We start from the raw sequence: 11,557 nt of genomic DNA, 5'->3' as shown, positions 1-11,557 counted from the left end.
CATTTCTACACAAAACGTTCAGGTTTAGATGTAAAAACTAGTCATCACTTATAAAGAAAGGTGAATCATCTAAAGTCAAAAGAGTAAAAATTAAATGTAAAAGTCTTATATCTATAATAAAAAAAAAAACTAAGTAAATGCACCAACTATTCGTTTTCACCTTTCATTATACTTATATTAATGTCTTCACAGAGTAAATCATAAACCAAAACATGGCGACCTGTTCAGTGTAATACAAAACAAAAGTCTCTTGTCAAAATGAACCAAACACTCTCGATTTGATTTGAGGGGAAAGTTGATTGTACTTGATTGACACAGCAAACAACAAATTAATTAGGCATAATTAATGTACATAAATAATTAAAGGTACAAAAAGGCACACTGATGAGCACAGTAGAATATAATAATAAAAATAATAATAATAATAAAAAGGATAAAAAAAAATCTCTCTCTCACATCATGTAATACCTTCCAACAATTACTTATCAGTAATAAAAATTCAATTACAGTATTTGTGACAGTTAGATTAACCCTTTAATGGGTGGAAAACCATGTGTTAACTTCACTGACGTTGATTACATTTTTTTTTTCAATGATGAAAGTATGTAAATAACCACCAGTAACACTCCAGGGTGAGTATTTCAAGAGTTTACACTTAGCTGATTGATTATAAAGCATGGTATGCTATCTCGAGAGAGAGCCCTGAGCTTGGAAGATCCTCGAGCCCGGGGCTCCCTCCCGTTTCCAGGGCGAGAGAGGAGTTTTAGCTCAGGTAGGTGTTAAGAACTCCCCTGAATTTGTTTGCTCAGAATATTCCTTGATTACTAGGGGTTGCCATGGTGGAATGAACCGCCAACTATACCAGCATATGGCTATGCGGTGAATGCTAAAACACTTACCGTGCATTCACACGGGGTTTCAGCGTCAGCGCTTGACCGAGGGTGTGTCTGAAGATGGGGCTGACACGATCGTCATAGCAGCGTCAGCCAATAAAATTAGTCCGCAATCGGCTACTGTGCTGAGGTATTTGCATAAAGTGATCTGATTGGCTAACGCTTCCGTTGGCGCTTGAAAATTTCCCAACTTCGGCAATGCAGTTTGGCAAAAATTTCCCAAAGTGAATGGGAAGCGTTGACACTGACGGCCCATGTGAATGGGGCATTACATACTGTGCCAATTTGGTTTATTGAAATCGCCGTGGCAGCCTACCCTGGATTAATCTAGGAAATGGAGGAGCCGGAGTGGATGGGGGGGGATTCTTCGAGGCGAAGATGACTAAGGTAATAAAATCTGGTTATTTATGTGCGTTTGGATTCATCTGACTGGTAAATCATAAGATAGCTAATGCGGGACCAGCTGTGGTCAATCATGAGCATGTGATCTTCTCGAAATTAGTTGATATACAAACCTCATATCAATGAGCTCTCTATAAAGGGTTAACAATCAGGTTAAAAGACTGTAAGATTTATCATCGGCATCAGAGTTTCATTTTAAATGAATTGCTTTTTATGAAATCATAGCACATTTGATGCCTATAAAACTCAAACTGCGCTCAAATAGAAATACTCCTTGAATAAACTCATTTAAATGTGGCATGAAAACAATATTAGTGTTTTTAAAGGGGCAGTTCACCCAGAAAGCTTCTGTTGCACACAAAGGTATCCTAAAAGTTGCAATTGGCTTCAATAGTAGTTTTTGTTTTTATCATGGATGTCAATTTTCTCCAACATTCTTCAAAATATCTTCCTTTGTGTTCAACAGAAGAAGCACATAAATGTTTAAAAGCAACTTAAAATGGTGACTTGTCTTTTTTTTGGTGCACTGTCCCTTTAATAATGCAACAAAAACGCATACTGTATCTAAATAAAAAAAAATAATTAAAAACTAAATATTAAACAAAATAGGCAACGCATATATAACTGATGTGATCAGCCCTCAGCAAAGACGCTTTGATAGTTGCTTAACAGATTTATCAGTTTGGCCACAAATGCAGAACACAACACAGCGAACCATATAATATAACGCCAGTGTTACTGAAGATAATGACTTGCTATGTCTCGGCGGCACACAAACAAAACAGGAAAACCTCTGTTGTTATCACTGAACTGCTTCAAGAAGAAACAAATCCATATATACAGTTGAAGTCAGGATTATTAGCCCCCTGTTTTTCTCCTCTATTTCTGTTTAACTAAAGATTTTAATTAAGACATTTCTAAACATGATAGTTTTAATAACTCATTTCTTATAACTGATTTATTTTATCTTTGTCATGATGACAGTAAATAATATTTGACTGAATATTTTTCAAGACACTTCTATACAGCTTAAAGTGACATTTAAAGGCTTAACTAGGTTAATTAGGGTAATTAGTCAATATATAATGATGGTTTGTTCTGTAGACAATTGAAAAACAATATTGCTTAGGGAGGCTAATAATGTTGACCTTAAAATTGTCTTTAAAAAATTAAAAACTGCTTTTATTATAGCTCAAATAAAACAAATAAGACTTTCTCCTGAAGAAAAAAATATTATAGGAAATACTGTGAAAAATTCCTGAATCTGTTAAACATCTTTTAAGAAATATTTGGGGGACAAAAATTCACAGAAGGTAAATAATTTTGACTTTAACTGTGTATATTTTTTTTTCATGAGCTCAGTGATATACAGTACACAACACAGAATGTTAGAGGTATTGTGTGTAGTACTCACAATAGTTAAGTTAATAAAGGAGATCACATTTTCAGGAGTGTAAATTTACATTTAGTAAATTTACATGTGACATGTATTTCTTGAGTGAGGGACAATATTTCTTCTGCCATACAATATGTTGAACAACATTTTAAAACCCTATCCCTATGTGAAATGTGCAATCGACACCAATCAATGCATGTTAAATGATGGATGAAAAGAATACAGTCTCTGCGTTTTCAAAAAAAGGTAGTTCACTCAAAAACTCTTTCTTCTGTTGAACACCAAAAAAATTATTCTGAAGAATGTTGGAAAAACAGCCATTAACGTCCATAGAATTTTTGGCGATTTTTTCCAACATTCTTCAAAGTATCTTCTTTAAAGAATAGACGAAAATAACTTTAAAAATATGGAGAATAGGCAAGGGACGATAACTGTTTTTAAGGTATACCGCGGTTGGGGAAAAAGTCAAGGTTTTAAAACCACCACAATTTTCTGTAACACCGTTCCTAAGATAGGTGTAAGATTTTTTATTTACATTTTGTTTAGGACAACAGTATCTGCATCAGAAAAGATCTCCAAAGATGCCGTTTTAAATCATAAATAAATCTGTGTTTTTGAAACTAATGAAGACAGCCAAAGTCAATGATTTGTTTTAACTATTTAGTCTAACATCTTTACTGCTCCAAAATAAAATCTATTGTGTTGAAATGGGAAAAAAGTTTTAGTTTTTTTAGCCAGACATTTAAAAGGAACATATAGTAATCACAACACCATGATACTGTCATATTTTTATCCAAGGTTACCATCAGAATCCTATACCGGCCCATGCCTAATGGAGAACCATACAAACATCATTTGGCATGTCAAAGAATATTTCGTCCTCAGCCAGTATCGGACACCTTAAGGATTTCATACTGATATTGGGTTAAAAAAAATGGTCTCAATATGGACTCAAATGTTCCATAAGGATGCCCTTGATTCACTTGAACAATTAAGAATTGAGTTTTCACTCCCAAAATATGAATTTTTCAGACACTTACAACTCATTTCCTCACACACGTAATGATTTAGAACGAATTAAAAACCCTTCTACGATGGAAGAGTTTCTAAAAGATATACTAACTGGAGACCAATAAAATAATTTCTAAATGTTACTCAGTTAGGCATGGGACGATAACCATTTTCAAGGTATACCACAGTTTGGAAAAGTCAAGGTTTTAAAACCGTCGACATTTTCTGCTATTCCTTTCCTAGGGTATGTGTAAGATTTTTAATGACTTTTTTGTAGTTTTTTTTAGGTCAGCAGTATCTCCAGCAGAAAAGCTATCCAAATATGCCTTTTTAAATTTGTAAAATAAATCTGTTTTTGAAATAAATGAAGACTGCAGAAGTCAATGATTCATTTAAATTATTCAGTCTGACACATTCACTGCTCCAAAATATTTTAAATGTTTCCCAAAATAAAATATATTGAGTTAAAAAGGAGAAAAAAAAGTCTTATTATTATTATAAAAAGTTATTATACCATCAGAATCTTATACCCATGCCTATACTCAATATACTTATCTAAGAATACAAATAGCACATTACAGATAAAGGAGAAATGGGGGACTGAAATGAATAGAACAATTTCTCTGGAAACTTGGGAGGAAGTTTGCAGTGAAGTACATTTTGTGACCTATTCTAATATCTGGAGGGAATTCAGATGGAAGATTATTACTGGATGTTTCAGAACTCCACAAATAATTTCAAAATGGAACCCTTCCTGCTCTAACAAGTGCTGGAGAAATTGTGGACAGAATATTGGTAACCACACTCACATTCTGTGGTCGTGTCCTAAATTAAGTAACTATTGGGTAGAAGTATTGAATGCCCTAAAGGAAATCTTCCATTATGAATTTTCTGAAGATCCCACAGTTGCTCTGCTACAGTTGATGTTTTTTGTTCTGTTCATGAATTAACAACTATTTTGGTAGCTAGAAATTGATGGTCTAACATGCAAAAAAAAAAAAAAAAAAACTGTTACACTGTACTGTACTCCATGCAATGTTGTATTTTCTAATAAAAATAAGCTTAAAAAAGTATTTTGTGTTCAACAGAAGAAAGAAGTAAATAAATGTTTAAAAATCACTTGATTGTGGGTAAATGGTGACTTTTCTTTTTTTGTTCGTGCAACAAATAAGCATTTCTAAATAAATACAAAAAAAAACTATTGATAAAATAAAAGAAAATGGGCAAATAATATAGAAAATAAAAATTCAGGTCTTGATGGCTTCACAGTAATTGATGCATTCACACATACATGTTGTTTTCTGCATGTAAACATTCCTTTTTCTTCTGAGAAAGACACAAAAATCAATTATAATGCATTCAATCAGTTGAATTTGACGAATGAGTTTCCAATGTAACACAAATGATGCTTTCTCTCATGGCGCACACACAGCATCATTTCCAGAGAATGACAGAGTGGCCTCACTTGAAATTTCAGTGACATTTTGGTGGAGAAAAGCCCCATTTGTCCAGCTCAATAGCACTGAGATAAAGAACAACTCGAACAATAAGTCACTTTCAAAGCAGGCAGCTTGCTTTTGGATTTCACAGTAAGAAAGTGAAGCCAAAACATTTCAGTTATAGCCGGAATGATCATTTCAATAATAACTGCTGCAACCCAGTACTGGGAAACACCCATGCACACTCATTCACACACACACACACACACACACACACACACACACACACACACACACACACACACACACACACACACACACACACACACACACACTTTGGCCAATTTAGTTTATTCAATTCACCTATAGTGCATGTGTTTGGACTGTGGGAGACACAGTAGTAGAGATCTGCCCAGGACTAAATTTTGAATCCCGCTCCCGCCTGGTTTTAGCCCAAACCGTTCTCGCTAACGAGCGGGAGGGAGAACATAACCGAAAACCGCCCAGCTATACAGAGTCCAGACAGCCTATAACAAGCTGTCTGTATAAACACACACACACACACGTTCACCAAGCAACACACACACACACACACACACACACACACACACACACACACACACACACACACACACACACACACACACACACACACACAAACACACAAACACACAAACACACAAACACACAGCAACAAACAAGCTAAATGCAGCAAATTAAACTAGTTACCGACCGCTCCCAAGCTTTATTCGGAAATTAATGAAGACCTTTAGGACCACCTAGGAGGAAACCTTTGCCAACACAGGGAGAACATACAAACTCCACACAAAAAAGCCAACAGACCCTGCCGGGACCGGAATCCGCAAACTTCTTTGCTGTGAGGCGACAGTGCTAACCACGTCGCCCCTATTTTCGTATCATTGCATATATAATTAAAACACCTGAATAATGATTGCAAACCATAATCAGGAAAAAGATATATATATATATTATTTATTATAAAAAAAATTTTGTGTTGCTTAAATTCCTTTCGTTTACATGAAGAAGGCAGGATTGAAAAGCTTTTCAGCCACCAGGGGGCACTCAAAATGTTTTGGCTTCCCTTTTCAGGCACCACAATGAATTTGTGAGACCAAAAGCGACTTAAAGAGACCAAAAAAGATCATCAAAAAGTGTGTGAGGTAAAATGTTTCTCTTGATCTTTTATTTAAAGCAATGAAGCAAATCTCACTGCATCTCTAAATTATTCATTCATTCATTTTCCTTCAGCTTAGACCCTTTATTCATCAGGGGGAGCCACAGCGGAATGAATCGTCAATTTATCCGGCATATGTTTTACACAGCAGATGCCCTTCCAGCTGCAACCGAGTACTGGGAACCACCCATGCACACTTATTCACACACGCACACTCATACACGTTGGCCAATTTAGTGTTTTCAATTCCCCTATAGCGCATGTGTTTGGACTGTGGGGGAAACCTGAGCACCTGGAGGAAACCCACGCCAATACGGAGAGAACATGCAAACTCCACACAAAAATGCCAACTGACCCAGCCAAGACTTGAACCAGCGACCTTCTCGCGATGAGGAGACAGTGCTAACCACTGAGCAAGAACATTGGCCCTATATTTAGATATAACTAAGAATAATAAGTAGGCTTTTAATTATATATTCATTGTTACTCAAAACCCTTTCGTTTACATCAGGGGTCACCAATCCTGGTCCTGGAGGGCCGGTGTCCCTGCAGGGTTTAGCTCCATCTTGCCTCATCACACCTGCCTGCATGTTTAAAGTACACCTAATAATACCTTGATTAGCTTGTTCAGGTGTGTTTGATTAAGGTTGGAGCAAAAATCTGCAGGACACCGGCCCTCCAGGAACAAGTTTGGTGACCCCTGGTTTACATGAAGAAGTCAGGATTGAAAAGCTTTACTGTAGCCAGCCACCAGGGGGCACGCAAAATGTTTTGGCTTCACTTTTCAGGCACCACAATGAATTCGTGAAACCAAAAGAGCCCAAAAATGATCATCAAAAAGTGTGTGAGGTAAAATGTTTCTCTAGATCTTACTTTTATTTAAAGCAACGAAGCAAATCTCACTGCATCTATAAATTATTCATTCATTCATTTTCCTTCAGCTTAGACCCTTTATTTATCAGGAGGCGCCACAGCGGAATGAACCGGCAACTTATCCAGGATATGTTTTACACAGCGGATGCCCTTCCAGCTGCAACCCAGTATTGGAAAACACCCATGCACGCTTATTCACACACGCACACTCATGGCCAATTTAGTGTATTCAATTCACTTACAAAGCATGTGTTTGGACTGTGGGGGAAACCGGAGCACCTGAAGGAAACCCACACCAATACAGAGAGAGCATGCAAACTCCACACAGAAATGCCAACTGACCCAGCTGAGACTTGAACCAGCGACCTTTTTGCTGTAAGGCGATAGTGCTAACCACTGAACCACCATGTCACCTAAATATTATATTTTGAATAATTAAAAACTCAAAACCAGACATTGGCTAAACCTGAAGGAGCATTTATGAGTACTGTGTTGAGTATTATAATGAAAATAAAAGTCTTTAATACATGTCGTCAAATGATACCTGTTCTTTAAAATAGCTCAGTATATAAACGATGATCACACTATTAAACGTCTTCTGTAGATGATGGTGGTAATGCATGGGTAGTCGTCTTTCTTTTTCTTTTTTTTTGCTCAGAGAAGGTAAAGCTGTATTACGCCCTTATTTTGTAATGCATGAAAACCCCTTCCATCTTCGACCCAAAGAAAACACATTTCGTCTAAGGCCACCAGAACTGATTTTATGTCCGCGCAACGTTAGTTTTTCCACAATTTGATGCTAAATGCAGAGAAGAACCAAACTTACAGATGAATGTGCAAAAACAAACACACAAATATGATTAGTGAATGATCCAATCATGAACTTCCACGAGCACAAACCTGATCGCTTTTCTTCCAAAGCGCTGTGCAACACAATCAACGCCTGTCTCAGATCACAGCACGAGCACTTCCGCTTCCATCGTGTAGTGTTTTGGCACAATAAGAGCACTCAGTTGGTAAACGTAATGACACTCGCTCCTCAAACTAGATGCACTTCCTCCTCCCACTCCAAAGATAGACTGTTTACCTGCGGATCGGCGCTGCTTTCAGGACAAACAGTGAGATCTGAAGCCTCCGTTTTAGCATCTTCAACACACTCCGAAACCTCCCCCTCTTTACTCTCCATCTCAGCACTCTCCGCTTCAGTCTGCTCGGCTTTTGCAGGCTCTCCTAAAGCGTGCGTTTCATTGCCTGCATCAGAAGCGGATGAGGGAATCAGTGCAATGCTCTGCGGATTCATATCGTGGAACCAGGCCATGATGTTGCCCAGCAGGTTGGCATTGGTGGAGGGATCCAGACAGTCCGGGTCACTAGGGCTGAAGGCGGTGCCCAAGGCATCGGGGTAGGAGTTGATGTTAAAGGGTGTATAGCGGCTGCTGATGTCGCCTAGTCTCATAAGGCTGTCTCCCAGCTCCAGGAGCTCAGAGCTGCTCATTGACGCCCGCGGCGGATCTGAGGTCTGTGGGACACTGTCCAGTCTGGAGGGCAGAGAGGAGCCGCTGGCACCAACAGAGGCGTCGCTGTCCTGAGGCTCGGGGTCCAAGGCCAGCCCGGACTCCTGTAAGGACAGCTGAATCGCCAGTAAAATATTGGGGTCATCCTCATCTAGAGATCCAAGTGCCTGAGAAGGAGGTGGGGGGGATAAGAATGCAAATATTCTCAATGGACCCTTTTTACAAGACTGTTATGACGCATTTAACAATCATCAGCATCTTAAATCCGTTAACGTTTACAATATTTTGATTTTTTTTAAATGTATGAATATTAATTTTGTATTTATGTATGTGTTACAGCGGGGAAAGTAAGTATTGAACATGCTTTTTCCTGGAAATAGTATTTCTAAAGGAGCTGTTGACATGGAATTGAACTAGATTTTGCAGCTTAAAGACACCTTCCATATGGACAGTGTAAAAATCTTGATGGTTCTGTGGGTCTCGTGAGCTTTCATTAGTTTTTTCTATTGGATTGGAGTCAGGGGATTGGCTGGGACATTCTACTGCTAGATTTTCTTTCTCTGAAAGCATTTAAGAGTCTCCTTGGCTTGGTATTTTGAATCATTGTCTTGCTGAAATGTCCACCCTGGCTCCATGTTCTCTTGTCATTAATATTTAACTTTAACTCGTTAAACTCTGCTGTTATTTTGGGATTTTGCCAAACCAAATTTAAAAGCTTCCCAAATCCACATGCACAGGTGTAAATGCAAAAATTTGGTATAATTTTAAAGAAAACCCTTTGAATTTTTACAAAAACACTATAAAAAGTGTTTAAAATACCTGCATATGTTGTCTGTGTTATAATAAACATCTAAAAAAAGAGGCGCTTTTTGTATTTTTTTTTATAAACTCAAATTTGAAAGTGGACCTTTAAGGCACTGTGTGGTCTACTGTGCTGTAATTAATTTTGGTGGTTCCTGCACATGTCTGAAATCATAGGAAAAAATAAAAAGGTCTCTACTATAATCTATTCAAAAGTTATTGTATTCCAACTGATGAGAGGTGCTGTACAAGCCACAGGGACCTATCATTGTTCACATATTTCACTATTCTTTTGTTTGATCAAACATAATTCACTGTGTTTTGACCACATCAGACATATAAAAGGATTACTTATGCACATCACCTCAAAAACAGAGGAGAAATGGCCCTGAAGCGCACAGCATAAGGTAAGAGATGACAGCTGTCTGTGCTATCTGGGGCTGCTTATTGATCATAAATGTATTGTTTTCACTTCTGCGCCATGGAAACACTGCGATTCATTCGGCAACTGTTTGATATGTGAATATAATTCAGTAAAAAGAATGCTAGAACCATATGAGCACCGGCAAGAGCTTTCATTTGAGCTATAACTTGTACATGTGTCATTTATGAAAAATATGAAAATTAACCAATGTTTAATACCCAGCTCGGGTATCCAGGATACTGTGTGTTTAAGTGTAAATAACTTTTGTACAGTAGAATAAAAACCAAAGTGATGCATATGAACATAAAATATAGATTCTACACTTTCAAACGAAACCACCCACGGGGGTCTGGTGCAATGCTAGCTTTTTAAATCTTAAAGAGAATATCGATGACGACACGGACCCGGTACCGGGTCTGCAGAGTTTAACTAGTTAATAGGTAAAACTGTCCGAGATATGAACAAAAGCAAGTCAAAGTTTGATTTAAAAAAAAATCTTAAATGAATAATAAAAAATGCTTATAATCATTAAAATAATGTATAAATACAATCAAAATAATTAGTTTAAAAATATTGAACGATATTAATGATATGACGTAGTTCCGGAACTTCCTACTTCTCTGTTTATCCGTCTGATTTTAAAGTTGGTTTCTTTCGACCACCCCCTATCGTTTTAAAGGGCACCTACGGTGAAAAATCTACTTTTCAAGCTGTTTGGACAGACATGTATGTAAGTGTACTGTATAGACCGTCATATTGGGGTGATATAAACACACACAGTCCTTATATTTTTCCATTTTACAACATAACAACGGTGGACCAATTAGAGCGGTTTTCAGACCGACCGCAACTTGACGTAGGAGAGCGATCCCCCCGCCCACCAATATTGATTGACAGCCTCGCGTCACGATCATATCCTCAGTTTGTTGTTTCACGTCTGCCATTTTCAGCGTGTGTGTCAAAGCGATATCACTAAAGGAACACACTCTATTTTTAGATGTAAGGCTCATTGGACTCAACGCAATTTTCTCCACATTATCGCTCTAATCGGAATTATTGCTTGTACCTTTTTTGTGGGTTTGCAAACATGTGTACTTTTCACTGCGTCTACCTTAAACTTCAGCCGTTTTCATTTCTCGCAAACACAGAAGCTCCCTGTGATCTTAGGTGCAGAAGCGAGTTGCGTCATAACAAAGTTGCTTGCAGGTAGCACACCAGAAGCGCCTCTCAGCGTGGCGTCGTGCATTTCTTAGTTCTGGGCGTGGTATTCTGTCAGGGTGCACGCGGTGGAGCTTCGGGTCGGCGGCTAGGCAGCCGCGGCGCCGTTGTGTTTGCCCTGGTGGAGGCCTGTGTTTAGAGTTCTGGAATACATGGCGCTGCGTGGCGCGACGATTCGGGACACTTCATGTTTCTGCTTTGCCACTAAGAGTGTCTGGTGTCACGGCGCATTCAGTGCCTCAGGCCCCGTTTACACTAATGCGTTTTAGTTTGAAAACGCATAAGTTTTGCTACGGTTACGCCAACCGTCCACACTACGCCGGAGTTCTCGAGCGCCGAAATTGGAGCGTTTCGAAAACGCTGGAGAGGCCGTTTTCATTCTGAAACGCTG

The 11,557-nt window shown here is 38.3% G+C and overlaps 1 protein-coding gene across 4 annotated transcripts in view; it reads right to left on the bottom strand.

Moving 5' to 3' along the window:
* Window positions 1-7,538: 7,538 nt before the first annotated feature.
* The window catches only part of ankib1a (ankyrin repeat and IBR domain containing 1a), a 55,345-nt gene continuing 51,326 nt past the window's right edge, over window positions 7,539-11,557 (bottom strand). For 2 of the 4 annotated variants that reach the window (XM_005159781.6, XM_009294446.5), the window contains one exon: window positions 7,539-8,890. In XM_005159781.6, coding sequence (XP_005159838.1) covers window positions 8,249-8,890 — 642 coding nt within the window. In that variant the 3' untranslated portion in view covers window positions 7,539-8,248. Of the gene's footprint in view, window positions 11,405-11,557 lie in introns of all 4 variants that reach the window. The other 2 variants (NM_001080992.2, XR_012394653.1) reach the window with 2 other exon arrangements.

Source organism: Danio rerio, chromosome 19 (assembly GCF_049306965.1).
Source record: "Danio rerio strain Tuebingen ecotype United States chromosome 19, GRCz12tu, whole genome shotgun sequence".
Lineage (NCBI taxonomy): Eukaryota > Metazoa > Chordata > Actinopteri > Cypriniformes > Danionidae > Danio > Danio rerio.
This window is presented reverse-complemented; position numbering and strand designations above follow the sequence as displayed.